The 17,264-nt window shown below is 43.9% G+C and overlaps 1 protein-coding gene across 5 annotated transcripts in view; it reads right to left on the bottom strand.

Annotated features, from left to right (window-relative positions):
* The window catches only part of Myof (myoferlin), a 137,240-nt gene extending 119,976 nt beyond the window's left edge, over nt 1–17,264 (bottom strand). For 4 of the 5 annotated variants that reach the window (XM_048338680.1, XM_048338683.1, XM_048338681.1 and 1 more), the window contains exon 1: nt 17,066–17,264. In XM_048338680.1, coding sequence (XP_048194637.1) covers nt 17,066–17,153 — 88 coding nt within the window. In that variant the 5' untranslated portion in view covers nt 17,154–17,264. The remainder of the gene's footprint in view (nt 1–17,065) is intronic. The other variant, XM_048338682.1, reaches the window with a different exon arrangement.

Genomic DNA, 17,264 nt, shown 5'->3' with positions numbered 1-17,264 from the left:
CAAGCTCAAGCTCAAGCTATAAATGGCATGGACCTGTGTGCATGGCGCACACACATAAACACACACACACACACACACATACACACACATACACACACGGCCTGAGAGATGCCAGTGTTGCTAAGACTAGTTGGGAAGCACATTTGACAACCCATTGACCTTTATCAAGTAGATTTACTCTCCATTCTACCACACCCTCCTCTAAACAGTTGAAGCTCTTCAGAGTAAAAGCTAAAGCTTCTAACCAGTGGCTCACACCTCTAATCCTATGTACCCAGGAGGCTGAGATCTGAAGATCCTGGTTCAAAGCTAGGTCAGGTATAAAAGTCTGTGAGATTCTTATCTCCACTTAATTAGCAAAAAGCCAGAAGTGGAACTATGCTTGCCTCCCACTCATGAAGTCCTGGGTTCAATTCCCCAGCACCACATATACAGAAAATAGCAGAAGTGGTGCTGTGGCTCAAGTGGCAGAGTGCTAACTTTGAGCAAAAGAAGCCAGGGACAGTGCTCAGGCCCTGAGTACAAAAGCCCCAGAACTGGCAAAAAAAAAAAAAAAAAAAAAAAGCTCAAGGACAGCACCTAGGCCCTAAGTTCAAAGCTCTAGAAACAACACACACACACACACACACACACACACACACACACACACACACACACACCTTGCTTTCCAGAAAAGAAATTCTGTCCCAAGATCACAACATAGATGATCTATATAACATAGAAACTCTGCCTGACTTCCCAGTCTGTTGGGCCTTCATATAGATTTCATGCCCAGTACAGCATCAGCTGTCATTCAGCTTTCCAGGTTACAGGTCTGTGCCAGCTTCAGATGTAAGGACTAACCTGAGAACCTGAGTGACTAAATATAGTACATTTTAGTGTTAAAATTATAACAGTTTCTAAACCCTGGTGATGACTCCATGCTAGAGGGCTGCACCCCCACACGTGAGAAGAGTTTCTTGTAGTTTGACATTTAAAAATATAGGGAGCCCTTGTTCCCACTACGTTGATGACGGTTGAGAGTCCAGGCTCAATAAAGACTCTCATGAGTTTGCATCGGAATCGGCTCCTTGGTAGTCTTTGGGGACTCAAAATCTGGGCATAACACAGACCTGCCAGTGCCTACAGTCACGTGAGCCAATTCCTCATAGGGAAATTCTCTCTCTCCTTCTCCCTCCCTAGATCCCCCTCCCCCCATACATCCTTGGTTCTGTTTATCTGGAGAACTGACAATCACAGCAGTAGTCAGTGTAAATAATCTTACCTGCATTGATAACAACACATTTTTAGGTACTTCCAAATGCACATACCCTGACCACAGACTTCAACTCAGTGAATTCTCCACTTTCCCTTTTTTTTGGAGGGGGATAGGAATGGGTAGCCTTGGGTTTGAATTCAGGGCCTGGCACTCTACCACTTGAACCATGCCTACAACCTCACAGTTCTCCACTTGTTGATCTTGGGAGGATGTGGGGCTCAACTCTAGGTTCAAAGGCTTTATTATTCCATCAGTGAATTTACAGAAGACTCTCCCTCCAGATCCAGTGGAACATGAGCCTTGAGAAATGCTCTCGAGTCCTGGGTGGTTAGGTTGCTGTATCTTCCTGCAGTTAGCTCAGAAGAAATGGGTGCTGTTCGAGTGGATGCGCACACTTTCTGGGTTCCCCATGTACCTTTAGCTGTCCTACCCTTCAGAAGTTTCTGGCCCTTGTCTTCTGAGAAACAACCGTCATACATTCATCACCCACTATTGTGCTAAAATTTCAGAGATCTCCTGACATCGTCCAACATAGCTCCCGAATCCTTCACACTCAGATGCACTTACTGCTCCCAGGGCTTCCCCTGAACTACCCGACCTCATCTGCCTCACAGCTCCAGAGGTAAGTTCTGTTAGGAGCCAGCCGAGATTCAAGAGAGCTTCAGCAACTTCTCTGAACTCACATAGCTAGAAAGTGGTAGAGCTGGGATTCAAACCCAGGCAGATGAGACACAGAGCCGTTTCTGAAGTTGGAAGATGAAGACCAGAGAGTGCCTCCTGGAAAGTTAGAACTATATTGAATTAATTTAGTCATTCCCTCCAGGGTGATTGATACCTAATAGCTAATTCCTCCATGATTTGAGTGAACCAAAACACCTAAGCTCACATAAGCCAAGCTAGATTTACTTAGAAGCAGTAGCTATTAATCTTCTTCCTTTTTCTTCTTCTTCTTCCTCCTCCTCTTCCTCCTTTCCTCCTCTTCCTCCTCCTCCTCCTCCTTTTCAGTGCTGGTATTGAGGCTTGAATTCTGAGCCTCTCACCCTTACTTGACTTTTTCATTCAAGGCTGGCACTCAACCACTTCAGCCACAACTTCGGCTTTTTTTTTTTTTTTTTTTTTTTGGCTAGTTCACTAAAGATAAATGTCTTCCAGATCTGTCTGCCCTGGTTGACTTTGAACAGGGTTCTTCAGATCTCTGCCTCCTAAGTAGCTAGGATTCCAGGTGTGAGCTACCAGTGCCTAGCTAGCTTCTTACTATTGCACTAGAGCAGCCCCTATTTGCGTATCCTAGGGTATCCCTCGGGCTCTGGAGCCCCAAGGGGGCAGAGCCAGTGAGCGAGGGTAGGGTCCAATGAAACTGGGGTCAGCCTTGCTGGAATTACTCTCCCACATGGCTCCATTCCAAGCTCTACGACTGTTGGGGGCAGCCGGCATGTGGGCCCTGACTGTCCTCAAGAAAAGGGTGGGAAATTCTACACTAAGCAGCTCCCAGAGTGAGCTATGGGTAGGGACAACAGGGGACTCCTTAGCCCTCAGGACTTTCAAGGTGCCCAGAGACACTTGGGCCATGCAGAGTTCCTCTCTAGAGGAACTCTGACCCAGCCCTGATGATCCAATGCTTGGAAAGATGTCACCCAACAGGTTTCAGGAGAAAAGCATTTGGGTCAAATGGCAGGGGAGCGACAAAGAGTGGCTGTTGCTCACATTTCTGAAGCAGCGGCTGATACTGCTGATAAACAGGACCAGCCTGGCAAAGGCGGGCTGGGTTATTGGTCACCTCTGTGCCCCATGCCGACTGGCCCCTGAGCTGCCCTCTCAGATGTGCAAGCTCTGAAGCAAATCCCTCCTCCAAGGGAACAAAGCCTGTCATCTGAACGAGTCCCTTCCTCAACGCAAATCTGGGGAGTGGTTCTATTTGGTTAACACTGCCAACTGCCAGGTCTCAGGTAGAGATTTGCGTGGGCTGCTTGTGTGTTGATTTGCCTCTGAGCATCCACTCTATGCAGAGCACTTGAAACATTCATATTTACAAGAGAGGTGCTAGTGCACCCATTTTACAGATGAAGAAACGGAGACTCTGAACCACTACAGCTTCTAGCTGGTATGTTTCTAAGATCTAACTTGTTAGAGACTAATTAAGGTTAGCCTGTGGCAAGTTTATTTCCAACCAGAGAAGAAGAGGCCACAGGGACTCTCATGACCTGAATATCCAGTAAAAGGGGGATTAAAATGCACACCTGGCAGAGGCAGTAAGGACCAAAGGAGAAACTCCAGGATGCAGTGGAGGTTACTGTGTTATGTTAAGAATCCATATCAGAAACTGCTTCCATCAGACACAGTGGGATAATCCAAAATTTAAAAAAACAAAACCAAAAAACAGTCCCCTAAAAGTTCTGAAAGCAAAAAGCCACGCTGCAGAATCAAAAATCTCAATAATTACATTCTATCACTCTTCAGCGAAACTGGCTGAACCTTCCCTGGGCCACAGATCCTGGAATCCTACAATTAATAATAATCTCTTCCCATACTTAATCATCTCCTTAAACAGGATTTCACCATTGCCAGCAATTTTAACCCACTCCCCTCATCTCTCCTTCCTATGATGCAAAGGTTTTGATCTTGGGCTTCTTAAGAAATCTGGATGCTTGCTGCAGATCTGAAAGCAGAGTGAGAGAGAGGGGAGGGGGGGAGAGAGAGAGAGAGACTTCGCTTATCTGTACAGCTTAAGACATGGACAAAGCGTAGAATTAAAGCAAGAGTAGTGCTGGGCACTTGTCACTCACACCTGTAATCCTCCATACTCAAGAGGCTGAGATCTGCGGACTGCTGTTCAAAGTCAGCCTGGGTAGGAATATCTGTGAGACTCTAATGTGCAATTAATCACTAAAAAGCCAGAAGTAGAACTGTGCTCAAATGGTTACAGCACTAGACGTGAGTGAAAAAAGGTAAGGAACAGAACCCAGGCACTGAGTTCAAGCTCCATGACTGGTGCAAAACAGAAGAAAACAAAGGAGCCAGGCTGTGTGCAAACAACAGCAGCCACGCAGTATGTGTCCCAGATCTGCTCCTCCCCTCCCTCTTCCCACCTACCCAGCTTTGGCCTCCCTTGATCGCTTCAAGCCTCAACATTCCCATCTACAAAATAGGTCTAAGCACCTGCCTCCATACCTGCTAAAGTGAAGAACAAGTGAGTGAAGCCCAGCAAAGAGCTTTCTCGGTATTAAGCCCCTGGGCAAAGCCCTTTCCAAGGCAAGTCACTCCTGGAAAGCCTGTCCAGGACTCAGGATCCCCTGGAGCCGTAAGAGTCGTTCACAAGACTGTAGAGAAACATCCAGCCCGAAGACACCAGCACCCCCAATTCCTGATCTTGATCTGGTCAGATGCCTTAAGGGCAGATTTTCCCAAGGAACTCAATGGGTAAGAGAGGGAACCCCAGAAGTGAGAGGAGATGTTCTCCAAGAAAAGGAATAAAGTATGTGGCCAAGACCACACACACCCCTAGCACCAAATAAGGCGTGCCTGGTCTCAGCACTAGGGGTGTTAAGTCCTAGCTCTGCCTGGAACCTGCTTTGAGACCTTTCAGCAAGGCATGTGACTCAGTCTACCCAAGACTTTGTTTGTTCAGCTTTAAGACTTCTCATCTATTTATTTTGGTAAAGAAATAAGTAAGTAAAAGAATCCCATAGACTCTACCCCCAAGCTACTAGAGCTGATCCAAAACTTTGGCAAAATTGCAGGATATAAAATAAACCTTCAAAAATCAACAGCCTTTCTCTATGCTAACGACCCGAAGACCAAGGCTGAAATCAGGAAAGCAACTCCTTTTGCAATAGCCCCCCAAAACATAAAATACTTAGGAATAACCTTAACCAAAGAAGTGAAAGACCTCTTTGATGAGAACTTTAAAAGCTTGAAAAACGAAATTAAGTCAGAACTAAAGAAATGGAAAAACCTCCCATGCTCCTGGATTGGGAGGATTAATATAATCAAAATGGCAATATTGCCAAAGGCTATCTACAAATTCAATGCAATACCCATTAATATCCCAACACCACTCTTTAATGAAATAGAGGAAGCAATCCAGAAATTCATATGGAACAATAAAAGACCTAGAACAGCAAAAACAATCCTAAGCAGAAAGAACAGTGCTGGAGGAATTACAATACCTAACTTCAAGCTGTATTATAAAGCTATAGTAATAAAAACAGCTTGGTATTGGCACTGGAACAGGCATGAAGACCAATGGAACAGAATTGAAGACCCAGAAATGAACCCACAGAACTACGCCTACTTAATCTTTGATAAAGGAGCTAAAACAATAGTATGGAAGAAAGATAGCCTCTTTAACAAGTGGTGCTGGCAAAACTGGCTCAACACATGCAACAAACTAAAACTAGATCCTTATATATCATCCTGCACCAAAATCAATTCCAAATGGATTAAAGACCTCGAAATCAAAACAGACACCTTGAAAACACTAAAGGAAGGAGTAGGAGAAACACTTGGGCTCCTTGGCACAGGACGGAACTTCCTTAACAAAGACCCAGAAAGGCTACAAATCAAAGAAAGGTTGGACAAATAGGACTGCATCAAACTGCAGAGCTTCTGCACGGCAAAGGACATAGCCCGCAAGATAAACAGAAAGCCCACAGACTGGGAGAAGATCTTTACCGAACATTCAACAGACAAAGGCCTCATCTCTAAAATATATGCAGAACTAAAAAAATTACCTTCTTCCAAAACAAAACCGCAAAGAACCAATAGCCCCCTCATCAAGTGGGCTAAAGACTTACAAAGAGACTTCTCTGATGAGGAAATGAGAATGGCCAAGAGACATATGAAAAAATGCTCTACGTCACTGGCCATAAAAGAAATGCAAATGAAAACAACATTGAGATTCCATCTCACCCCAGTAAGAATGTCATATATCAAGAAAACTAACAATAACAATTGTTGGAGGGGATGTGGCCAAAAGGGAACCCTACTTCATTGTTGGTGGGAATGTAAACTGGTTCAGCCACTCTGGCAAGCAGTATGGAGATTCCTCAGAAGGCTAAATATAGAACTCCCCTATGACCCAGCAGCCTCACTTTTGGGTATCTATCCAAAAGACCACAAACAAAATCACAGTAATGCCACCAGCACAACAATGTTCATTGCAGCACAATTTGTCATAGCGAGAATCTGGAACCAACCCAGATGCCCCTCAGTAGACGAATGGATCAGGAAAATGTGGTACATATACACAATGGAATTTTATGCCTCTATCAGAAAGAATGACATTGTCCCATTTGTAAGGAAATGGAAGGACTTGGAAAAAAATTATAGTAAGTGAAGTGAGCCAGACCCAAAGAAACATGGACTCTATGGTCTCCCTTATTGGGAATAATTAGTACAGGTTTAGGCAAGTCATAGCAGAGCATCACAAGGCCCAATAGCTATACCCTTATGAACACATAAGATGATGCTAAGTGAAATGAATTCCATGTTATGGAAACAATTGTTATATCACAGTTGTAACTACTTTCAACGTCCCATGTGTATCTGTAGCTTCTATTATTGATGATGTTCTTGTGTCACCTTCCTGTGGTTGTACCTACACTATCTCTGTAATCTTATCTGAGTATATTGGAAACCATCTATACTGTTATTGGAAGTAGGAAATTGAAAGGGAATACCAAATTTGAGAGACACAGGGTAAAAAAAGACAAACAACTACAAAAGCAATACTTGCAAAACTGGTGTAAGTGAACTGAACACCTGGGGGGGGAGGGAAAGGGGGAGGAGAGAGGGGGTTATGAGAGACGAGGTAACAAACAGTTCAAGAAATGTATCCAGGGCTGGGGATATAGCCTAGTGGCAAGAGTGCCTGCCTCGGATACATGAGGCCCTAGGTTCGATTCCCCAGCACCACATATACAGAAAACGGCCAGAAGCGGCGCTGTGGCTCAAGTGGCAGAGTGCTAGCCTTGAGCGGGAAGAAGCCAGGGACAGTGCTCAGGCCCTGAGTCCAAGGCCCAGGACTGGCCAAAAAAAAAAAAAAGAAATGTATCCAATGCCTAACGTATGAAACTGTAACCTCTCTGTACATCAGTTTGATAATAAAAATTTGAAAAAAAAAGTAAGTAAATTAAAATTAAATCCATTCATAGCTATGAAGTGCTTGGCACAGTGCTTCAGTGGCTAAGCTCTAATCACCAGCACCATCTGCAAATAATGCTGACACCTCTCTAGGCTTAAGACTTGTATTCTGAATTCATCCAACTTTGCCTCTACTTGCAGCTTACTGTAGAAGCTGTGTGAGAGCAGGCCCAAGTCCAGCCTGCTTTTCACCCTATCCACAGAGATGACACACTGGGATTTGAACTCAGGGTCTTGTACTTCCTCTACCACTGGAGTCATGTCTTCTGCCCCTTTTTGCTTCACTTATTTTTCACATAGGATCGGTGTGACTGCCCAGGCTAGCTACACAGCTGGGATGGAAGATGTTCCACAACACCCAGCTTTATTGGTTGAATGGGGGTCTTGCTAACTTCTGCCAGGGCTGGCCTCAAATTGTCATCCTCCAGATCCGTGTCTCTCCTGACTTGCTAGGATTACAGGAGTGTGCCACCACACCCATCCATACTTGCTGGTTGGAGTTATGTTTGGAAGAGGGCAGTCATAGCTACAGAAAGGGAGGAAGGGGAGAGGGTAGTGAATGGAAACAATGATGAAAGATAAGAAAAACATAACATTGTACGTTCCTTATTAAAGAAAACGAGAAGGCAAAAGAATTTTCTTCCCATTGAAAACTGTGGCTACTAAAATTAAAACAATGAAGGTAACAAATAAGAAGACAGAGGTGACATGAAATGGAAACTCACCCTGCCAGTGAAATAGGAGATTTTTTAAAAATACTTCATGTATAATAAGTCAAGGTTTTAGTTCCAGCTAATAAAATGGCTCAGACATGCTCTTCAGCAGATCTGATTCATGGCTAAGCTATGTCACCTCTGGGGCACTGAGTCACAGCTGGTCAGAAAGTTCAGTCCTCTGTGGGAAGCGCAGCCTGAGGGGCTAGTTTTCTTCTTTGCTTTGCTTTCCTTTTTCCTCCTCTCCCTTCCTCTCCCCTCTCCCATCTCCTCTGTTCCCCTCCTCATCTTGTTCTTGCTACATTTTCTTGCTCTTTAGCCTGGACCCCAATGCCTCTGGCACACTGAACACTTCACCATGTGCAGGGGGCAAGACCATTCCGTCAGCTGGGTGGCCATGGCCAGACTGGGTTCTGGCACATGCACAAAAATAATAACCCTCTGTGTTACTTTCACCAGAAAGACCAGTTGTTTTGACACAATATGAAGTGTATCTCAACCTCTTCTCCAACTCATGCCTTTACCTTTGAAAGGGGAGCTCACAGGGCCATGTTCTGATTTGCCAAAGTTCTGTCCCTTTACTTCCTAACCAGCCTGCTCATTTCTCACTGGGCTGTGTGTGAAGTCAGCCAGATACAAGAGGCAAGGCAAGATGATGGTAAATATCTATTTTTAAAGTCCTGATACATTAAATATCACACACACACACACACACACACACACACACACACACACACAGAGTGTCAGTCCCAGGGCTTGAACTCAGGACCTAGGCACGGTCCCTGAGCTCTTTTACTCAAGGCTAGCACTCTTCCACTTGAGCCACAGCTCCACTTCCAGTGTTTCAGTGGTTAGTTGAGGATAAGAGTCACAAACTTTTCTTCCCAAGGCTGGCTTCAAACTGCGATCCTCAGCTCTCAGTCTCTTGAATAGCTAGGATTACAGGTGTGAGCCACCAGTGCCCAGCCTTATTTTCTTTTTATAACTGTCAGGGACTGATCTTATCCACACATCACAGCTAGGAAAGCTGAGATTCAGAGAGATTTCTTGCCACTAATATGACCAAAGCTCAAGGTCAGATTATAGTGTGGGGCTCCTCTGCCTTTCAGCTTTCTTTGAGATTCATCTTCCTGGATGCCAAACATCTGTGGAAAGCCTACTAGGCACAAAGCTCAGTGCCAGAGAAAGAGATACAGGCTTTGTCCTTACTAAGGTTACTGCCTAATGTACAGAGCCTATAGAAATCTGTGGAGCCAGCAAATACAAAAGGCACCAACTAGGCACCAGGAGGAGGGCAGGATGTGAGAATTTCAGGACACCAGACTGGGGGGACAGTTGGGAGCAAGGTGTGCTCCTAGGAGGAGCTGGATGACCTCTAGTCCAGCTCTATGCTGGGGAGCCCAGGCCAGCTCCAGGATGTGGTACTGCAGGGGACCAAGGTCACTCCTCACACACCTTCCACTGATGCTCAGCCATACTGCAACCATTGTCACTCTGTCCTAAAGAAGCAAGCATAAACTAGAAGCCAGTGTTGAGGTGCTAACAACCCCTACGTCCCCTCTTCTTAGGATGGCCCTCATCAAAAAGCAGAAACTTCCAGGCATAGTGGCTCATGCCTGTAACCTTAGTTACTCAGGAGGCTGGGATCTGGAAGACTATGGTTTGAAGCCAGCTCGGGTAGAAAAGTCTGTAAGACTCTTTATCTCTAATAAACTAATAAAATGCCAGGCGGGAGGCATGGCTCAAGTGGTAGAGCACAAAGAAAACAAGTGAGAAGGTGATGCCCTGAGTTCAAGCCCCAGTACTGGCACCCACATACATGCGCACGCACAGAGTCACAAAGCCAGCATTTAGAGTATCCTATTACTACCTTGATACACAATTATCCACATGGTCATATTTGTTCAACATGACCTTGTGCATGCTTTCATCACTCATTAAAATACATATAAAAGAAGAAAGACTCATGGTGATAAAAATCTGGGACAAAACTTAGCCTGCCTAGTCCAAAGGTTATCGCTTCCAGGCTGAACATTGTAGAAAGAAGGGGTCTTTTGTGTGTATGTGTGTCGGTGGGGAGGTAGGTCAAATAACAGATTAAGGTGAGAAAGAACATATGTTCTTATCACATACACACATATTTGTATATATGTAATCCCTGTGTGTAGTATCACATCTATTTCCATTTGTTTTTCAAACAACCCTATTATTACTCATATATCCATTCTTTTTTTCTTTTTGTGCTGGGGCTTGTACTCAGAGCCTGGGCACTGTCCCTGCGCTTTTGTGCTCAAGGCTAGTGCTCTACCACTTGAGCCACATCTCCACTTCTAGCTTTTTGGTGGTGACTTTAAGAGTCTCATCGACTTTCCTGTCCTGTCTGGCTTAAAATTGCGATCCTCAAATCTCAGTCTCCTGAGTAGCTAGCATTACATGTGTGAGCCACCAGCACCCAGTTGATTCCTCATTTTTTTTAATTGGCTTATATCCACTGTTATATAGAAATAGAGCTTTCATTGTTATGTCTCCTAGGTGTATTATCAAAACACTGAAGCTTTTTTTTTTTTTTTGCTTATGAGCAATTAGGAATAAGAATTCTTATTCAGGCATCTACCTTGTCCCAAAGCCCAGAGTCTTGGATCCCTAATGGCCAAACAGAAGTTAGCAGATAAGACTCAAGGGTCCAGCTGTCCCATGATATTTCTGAATAAGAACTGTGCTCAAAGTACACTCCTGTTCAACAGACCAGCTGTTCAATGAAATCACACAGAGCTATGTTCTAGCCTTCTAAGTCATATGTGGATTATTGGCCATAACTCCTATGTGGATGTCTCATACACAAATGTTCAGCTCATACACACACACAGACACACAAGTGACAGCTTCACATTTTTTCTTCCCAGTCACAAGAATGCAAAAAAAGTCTAAGATACCAAGTTTTGTCTGGATCACAGGTGATAGAAACTAGCTGTGCTCAGTGTTTTGGAATGTGTGATATGGCTCTTGGCCAAGAGTGTCTACAAAACACCTGAGAGAATATTAAGTGCAATTCTTCCTTGGGGGAGGGGAGGGAAATTGGCCAACTTCCTATAATCCCTTCCAGGACTAAAACTCAGTGACTTATTACTCCACAAGGTCGCCAATCTCCCGTCAGCTCTTTGCCTCCATAGTCAACACTGAAAATACATTCACTATGGACGATATATATATATATATATTATATATACATTATATATTATATTATATTATATATTATTATATATAATATATATTTTATATATTAATGTATATATATATATATATATATATATATATATATATATATTGCTTGCTTGACAGGACCAAATGGTTGGGGGATGAAGAATGCAATCACCAAAACAGAAATCTAAACAAGGAAGGCCAACACTCTTAGCTGAGGGCTTTACAGGTAAGATGTGTTGTGGAGAAGGAAAGGAAAAACAAGGCATGCTAGTTAATTTCAAACAGACAATAGTGCTGTCTGTAATTGATTGAGAGCCATAGAATGTGCCTTTGGTAGTTCCCACACTTTGGCCCTGTCTCCAGAAGAAATGTCAATCAAGGGCTTGGGATCTTTCCCCTCCCCACCTCCCCCAGTGTTAGTCTGTATAATCTTAGTTCTTTTGGAGTGCCCACATATCAGAGGTCTTAGCCCGGCTATTAAGAAGCTTCTATGATTAGTTCTGTGACATACCCTGGTGAATCAAGGCTGTAGGTAGGCCACTCACCTGGGCAGACAGTGAAGGAGCCACAAGAAACAGTTCTCTCTTCCTACTTCCCCATGGTATCTCACAGCTTATGGCTTACTTTGAGAGATTATTTTCTACTCAGGGCTAGCACTCTACCACTTGGGCCACAGCTCTACTTGCAACTTTTTGCTGGTTAATTGGAGATAAGAGTCTCATGAACTTTATTGCCCAGGCCAACTTCAAAGGTCAATCCTTAGATCTCAGCCTCCAAAGTAGCTAGGATTGCAGGTGTGAGCCACTAGTGCCTAGTTATTATTTAAGCAATATAGCCTTGATGTTTTGAATGCTCTCAACACAAAGAAATAAAGGCAATAGGTATAACAATTACCCTAACCTGATCATTTAGCAGAGCACACACATGCACGCACGCACACACACACACACACACACACACACACACACACACACATTTTCCCCCAGACAATCACAGTGTGTTGTAAGCTGGCCTTGTACTTGAGCTCCTCCAGCCTCTGCCTCCCCAGTGCTGGGATTATGTGTGTTATACTAAAATGCTGCATTTCAGCCTATAAATCCACACAATTGCTATGTATCATTTTAAAATAAATGTGTTTAAAAAGAAAAGTAAAGAAAAAACAACTTTTACTAGGAAATTATATGTGTATGCATATACTCTGTGTACATGTATGTACATATGGCTCTTGCTAAGAGCAGGCAAGTCCCCGTGGGGTGAGTCACACAACTTTGGAGGTCTCTGCAAGTGTACTCTCTCATGTAAGCCATGACTGCCCCATTTTTTTTTTTTTTGAAAGGAGAAAGGATTCTTAGGGAAGTGAAATGGTGTGCTCAAGGCTGTATCTTGATAACACTAGTTGGAAGGGGTTCCTAGAAATGACATAGGCTTATAGTCTCGAACACACCCAAATGCAATAAGAAGAATCTAGAGAACAGGCTGGGCACCAGTGGCTCATGCCTGTAATCCTAGCTACTCGGGAGACTGAGATCTGAGGATCACAGTTCAAAGCCAGCCCATGCAGGAAAGTCCATGAGACTCTTATCTCCAACTAACCACCAGAAAACCAGAAGTGAAGCTGTGGCTCAAAGTGGTAGTGCACTAGCCTTGAGCAGAAAAGCTCAGGGACAGCATCTAAGTCCACAGTTCAAGCCCTAGGAACAGAAAAAAAAAATCTAGAAAAAGAAGTCAAACTTAACCATTACTTGGCAGCCATTTGGGCAACAGCAGCAGCGATGTGGAGAGGTAAAAGTCTGTCAGAGGCTGGAACGAGAGAAAATTCTGAAGATGGAAGGAGAAAAGCACCTGAGTGGGGACAAGGATGTCCCCCCAGGAGATGGGCTGTTTCCATGTTGCCATGTCATAAGGGTGTCACAATTTAGAAATATATATTAAAAAATTCCTCTCCCAACCTTTTCAAGATATTGACACAGAAACAGGAATGAGTCAAAGGAAAAATGGGAGTCCTGTGGCAATATCCACCCAGCAAACCCATCTTGAAAAGAAACCACAAGCACATACACACACACCACACAGAATCAAGAAATGCCATCTTCACAAAGATATGCACACAAGGACACCCACCATGGCTCAGTTGCTAGCTAGTGGTGCTGATTGGGGCAACTTACATGGCCATGGCAAAAGGTTGAAAGGTTTAAATAAAATCATTCAAATTGTTGAGATTCCTAGGTAGTGAAAATGGAGATAAGGGTGACATGGAGTGAAAACTGAGATAAAGGTGGTATGGAGGCATGGTGACTTATGCCTAGAATCCCAGCTACTTGGGAGGTGGGGGCAGCAGAAACCAGACTCAAAGCCAGCTCCAGGGTGTGCCTGAAGGAATTGAGCTTTTAAGAATCCAGCAAGCACAAAGCTCTGTGTTCAAAAATGGTGATTGAGGGGAGGGTGGGAGTAAGAATAGTCATTTCTAATTGTATAATTAATTCTAGATTTTTTTTTTTTACAAGTGGCCAATAGCTACCTCTGATTCACAGACACACTGGCCTTAAGATTCACAGCTGCTTTATGGAAGCTGTCACAGCCTGAGGAAATTACAAATCTCATAGTCTACTCCTGCAGTACCCCTTGTATCCTCCTGGCTCATAACCATGCTCTGAGAACCTCCACCCTGAGCCCCAAAAGACTGAGGGAACTCTAAGCCACAGAGCTGTTAGGCAGCGCCTTCCCAACTGCTGCGGCCAGAGTAAGCTTTCACTAAAGATCACATTGTGTTCCCCAGTGAGGTGCAACTGGAAGGGGTGGGGTCTATTAGAGGATAAACCTTTTCTCTTCATAAGTCGATCATCTCAGTACGGTACTATTACAGTAACAGAGCTGACTAACACAGCCTTGTGTCTACCTGATCATCTCTCAATCCCCACAACTCCCTCTTGTCCAAGTTCCCACCATCTCAGTCTCAGAAAGTCTTTGCTGTTGTATAGGCAACCCACAGGCAAAATGCTCACAGCTCTTGGTAGGTAATACAGGATGTTCATCAGTACCAACTCAATTTTCTGTTGGATTGACTTCTGGGTCACACACTGTCCGACCCCAATCTACACCATGAAGTGCACCTGGACTTACTTCATGGCTCCACCCATGAATGTTGCCTGAACTTCATGTTACTTAATTTCACAGAGTTCAAAATGGGGAATGGGACATAATTAGAAAGGCTATGCTATCCCCTCCCCACCCCATCCAGGGCAGGGCCCTTCTATCTTGGGGAGACAGAGGTTCAATACGTGGAACTAGAAAATTACAAAACCTTAAAGCCAGGTGGAGGGAACCCTCACCACCATCCCCCAAGTCCATTAGCTGAAAGACTTGAGATTCAGTGGTTTAAATCTGGACTAGCCAACGCCAGTGGACATTAAGGTTATTTTAGCTAGAGTTCAGAGGTTCCCACATCTGGAGGCCAATGCTCTTTCTGTGTCAGTTGCTTGCTGTATGAATGAACAGAATGAATGAATGAATGAATGAATGGCTTCACCACTCAATCCAGAAAACCAAAGAAATCCCCCAAAGAATCTAATGTTAAACTGTCTAGTAAATGTAATTGCTTAGATAGAATCTATTTGCCGGTTTAACTGATATTTTCCATTTTCAATTGACTGTTTACATTCATAGCCTTATATTTTTAAATATTCTGTTAATACATATGCCCCAGATAAGTCTTCAGCAATGTTCACTCCAATTCCTTTATAAGCTATATGATTTACTTCATATAATAACATCATCAGATTGAACCCAATAGGTTCAATATCTTTACACACAAATGGCAAAAATTACAAAATCTTCATGCTATGTCTCTTTTATGTATGCTTCAGAAAACAAGAAAGATTTTTTAAAAACTAATGCACACAGCCAGGTGCTTCACTTGTGATCCTAGCTACCCAGGAAGCGGAAATCTAAAGACTGTGGTTCAAAGCCAGTCCTAGGCAGAAAAATCCATGAGACATTTATCTCCAATTAATCACAGAAAAAGCTGGAAGTGGCGCTGTAGCTCAAGTGGTAGAGTGCTAGTCTTGAGCAAAAGGAGCTTAGGGACAGTTTCCAGGCCTAGAGTTCAAGGCCCAGGACTGGCTAACAAAATAAAAATACAAAATACACACAAATGAACTCTGATATAATGTGACTACATAATTGTCACCAGACATTTATTTATTCATGTATTTGTTTAATTAATTGACTTATTGCCAGTACTGACATTTAAACTCAGGGGCTTGCGCTGGCTAGGCTTGCTTGCTCAGCTCGTGCTCTACCACTTGAGCCATGCCTCTAGCCCTCCTTTTTGCTAGTTGTTTTGAAGATATAATCTTGACTTTTCTGCCTGGACTAGCTTTAACCCTCCAAATCTTGGATCCTCCAAATCTCTGCCTTTCCAATAGATAAGGGATGAGCCACCAGCAACAGCACCAGTAAGATTTTTAAACTACATCATCTTTTAAGAATCCACAGTTTGTCTTTCTCTCTCTTTCTTTCCCTTCTCTCTTTCTCTCCCCTAACCCCCTTGACTAAACAATCATTTGCCAGCTTTATGGACCCAGGAAAGAAGAAAGGACTAGATTACCCAGAAGTAGCCACGGTCCTGGAGGGGGAGAGAAAGGTGCTAAGAATATGTGTGTCTGACATGGTTCCCAAGCTCCCTGCCATCCCCTCACCCCTGCCCCCTGCCAGGAAGGGAGCTGGCAGTGTTAGCAGTGACCATAGATAAATACAAGGTGGATGAAGCTCCCAAACCCAGGCTTAGTCACTGCACCAGCAAAGCTGAGGTTCCTTATCCTGCCAGAAAGTGTGCTGCCACGCCCGCCACTCAGCCCCTCTGCTGCAGTCACAGTGAAATATCATAAAAAAATAGCTACTGGGAGGGGCTGGTGGTGGTGGTGTGCTTTTAATGACATGCTGCCTCTATCTTCCTCTGAGTCTATCTTCCTGATTCTAAGAAGAAAACTGAGATCTAAAGAAATGAAGTCATTAGTCCAAGGTCACTCGGCAAGCCTGCACCATATTCCCAAGCCCCACAGTCAGGCTACTCAGAGCTCCTACCATGAGTCATTGAAAAGGTACAAAACGTACAAAAACCACCCCAGCTGCTTAGAGATGGGCATATACAAAGAGGCACAAATAGCTTAACAACAAATTAATTCAAAATATAAACTTTACCTCACATGTCAGAAATCCACTAACAGACAATAAAAGCAGCATCCGGCTGTATAAGCAGAGTCTTGGGGCCTCTAGAGCAATTAAATCACTCCTTTCCCCCTTTCTCGCAGGCAGGGTAAATTTTTAAACGCAGACTTTTTTCCACACATGAAATGAAGAGATGCAAAGCACATGTTGCTCCCCTCCTCCTCTCCCCACTGAGTTTATAGAAATCACAGTTCCAGAGCCAGGGTGTCAAGCCCAGCAAGGGAGTCTCGAAGCCCAGGGGAAATTAAATACCCTCCACACCGCTCGTCCTCTCCCCTGACCAGCCCAGGTAACAAATCCAGTAGGGCTGGGCCCGCTTGGCCAGATGCCCGCCTAAGAGCAGGCTTTTAAAAAAAAAAGAGCCCCAAGTTACTAACATTCCAACACAAACCAGTAGAAAAAGGGAAAGAAAGGAAGAAAGGAAGGAAGGAAGGAAGGAAGAAGAAGAAAGAAAGAAAGAAAGAAAGAAAGAAAGAAAGAAAGAAAGAAAGAAAGAAAGAAAGAAAGAAAGAAAATGTTTCCTTACCCTTAAAAATCACAGAAACAATAGGATCCGGTTTCCCAAATTTTGTTTTAGGGATATTACTGGCAGATTCTACAATCACACGAAGCATGGCTCTTGGTGCAGTAGAAAGCAAATTTCAGCAAACGAAGTCAAGACTCTGGCCACTCAGTCCTGAAGAGAATGGGTGGAAAGCCTCCAGCAGGGGAGGTTCTCCCGGGGA

The sequence above is a fragment of the Perognathus longimembris genome, chromosome 2 (genome assembly GCF_023159225.1).
Source record: "Perognathus longimembris pacificus isolate PPM17 chromosome 2, ASM2315922v1, whole genome shotgun sequence".
Taxonomy (NCBI): Eukaryota; Metazoa; Chordata; class Mammalia; order Rodentia; family Heteromyidae; genus Perognathus; species Perognathus longimembris.
This window is presented reverse-complemented; position numbering and strand designations above follow the sequence as displayed.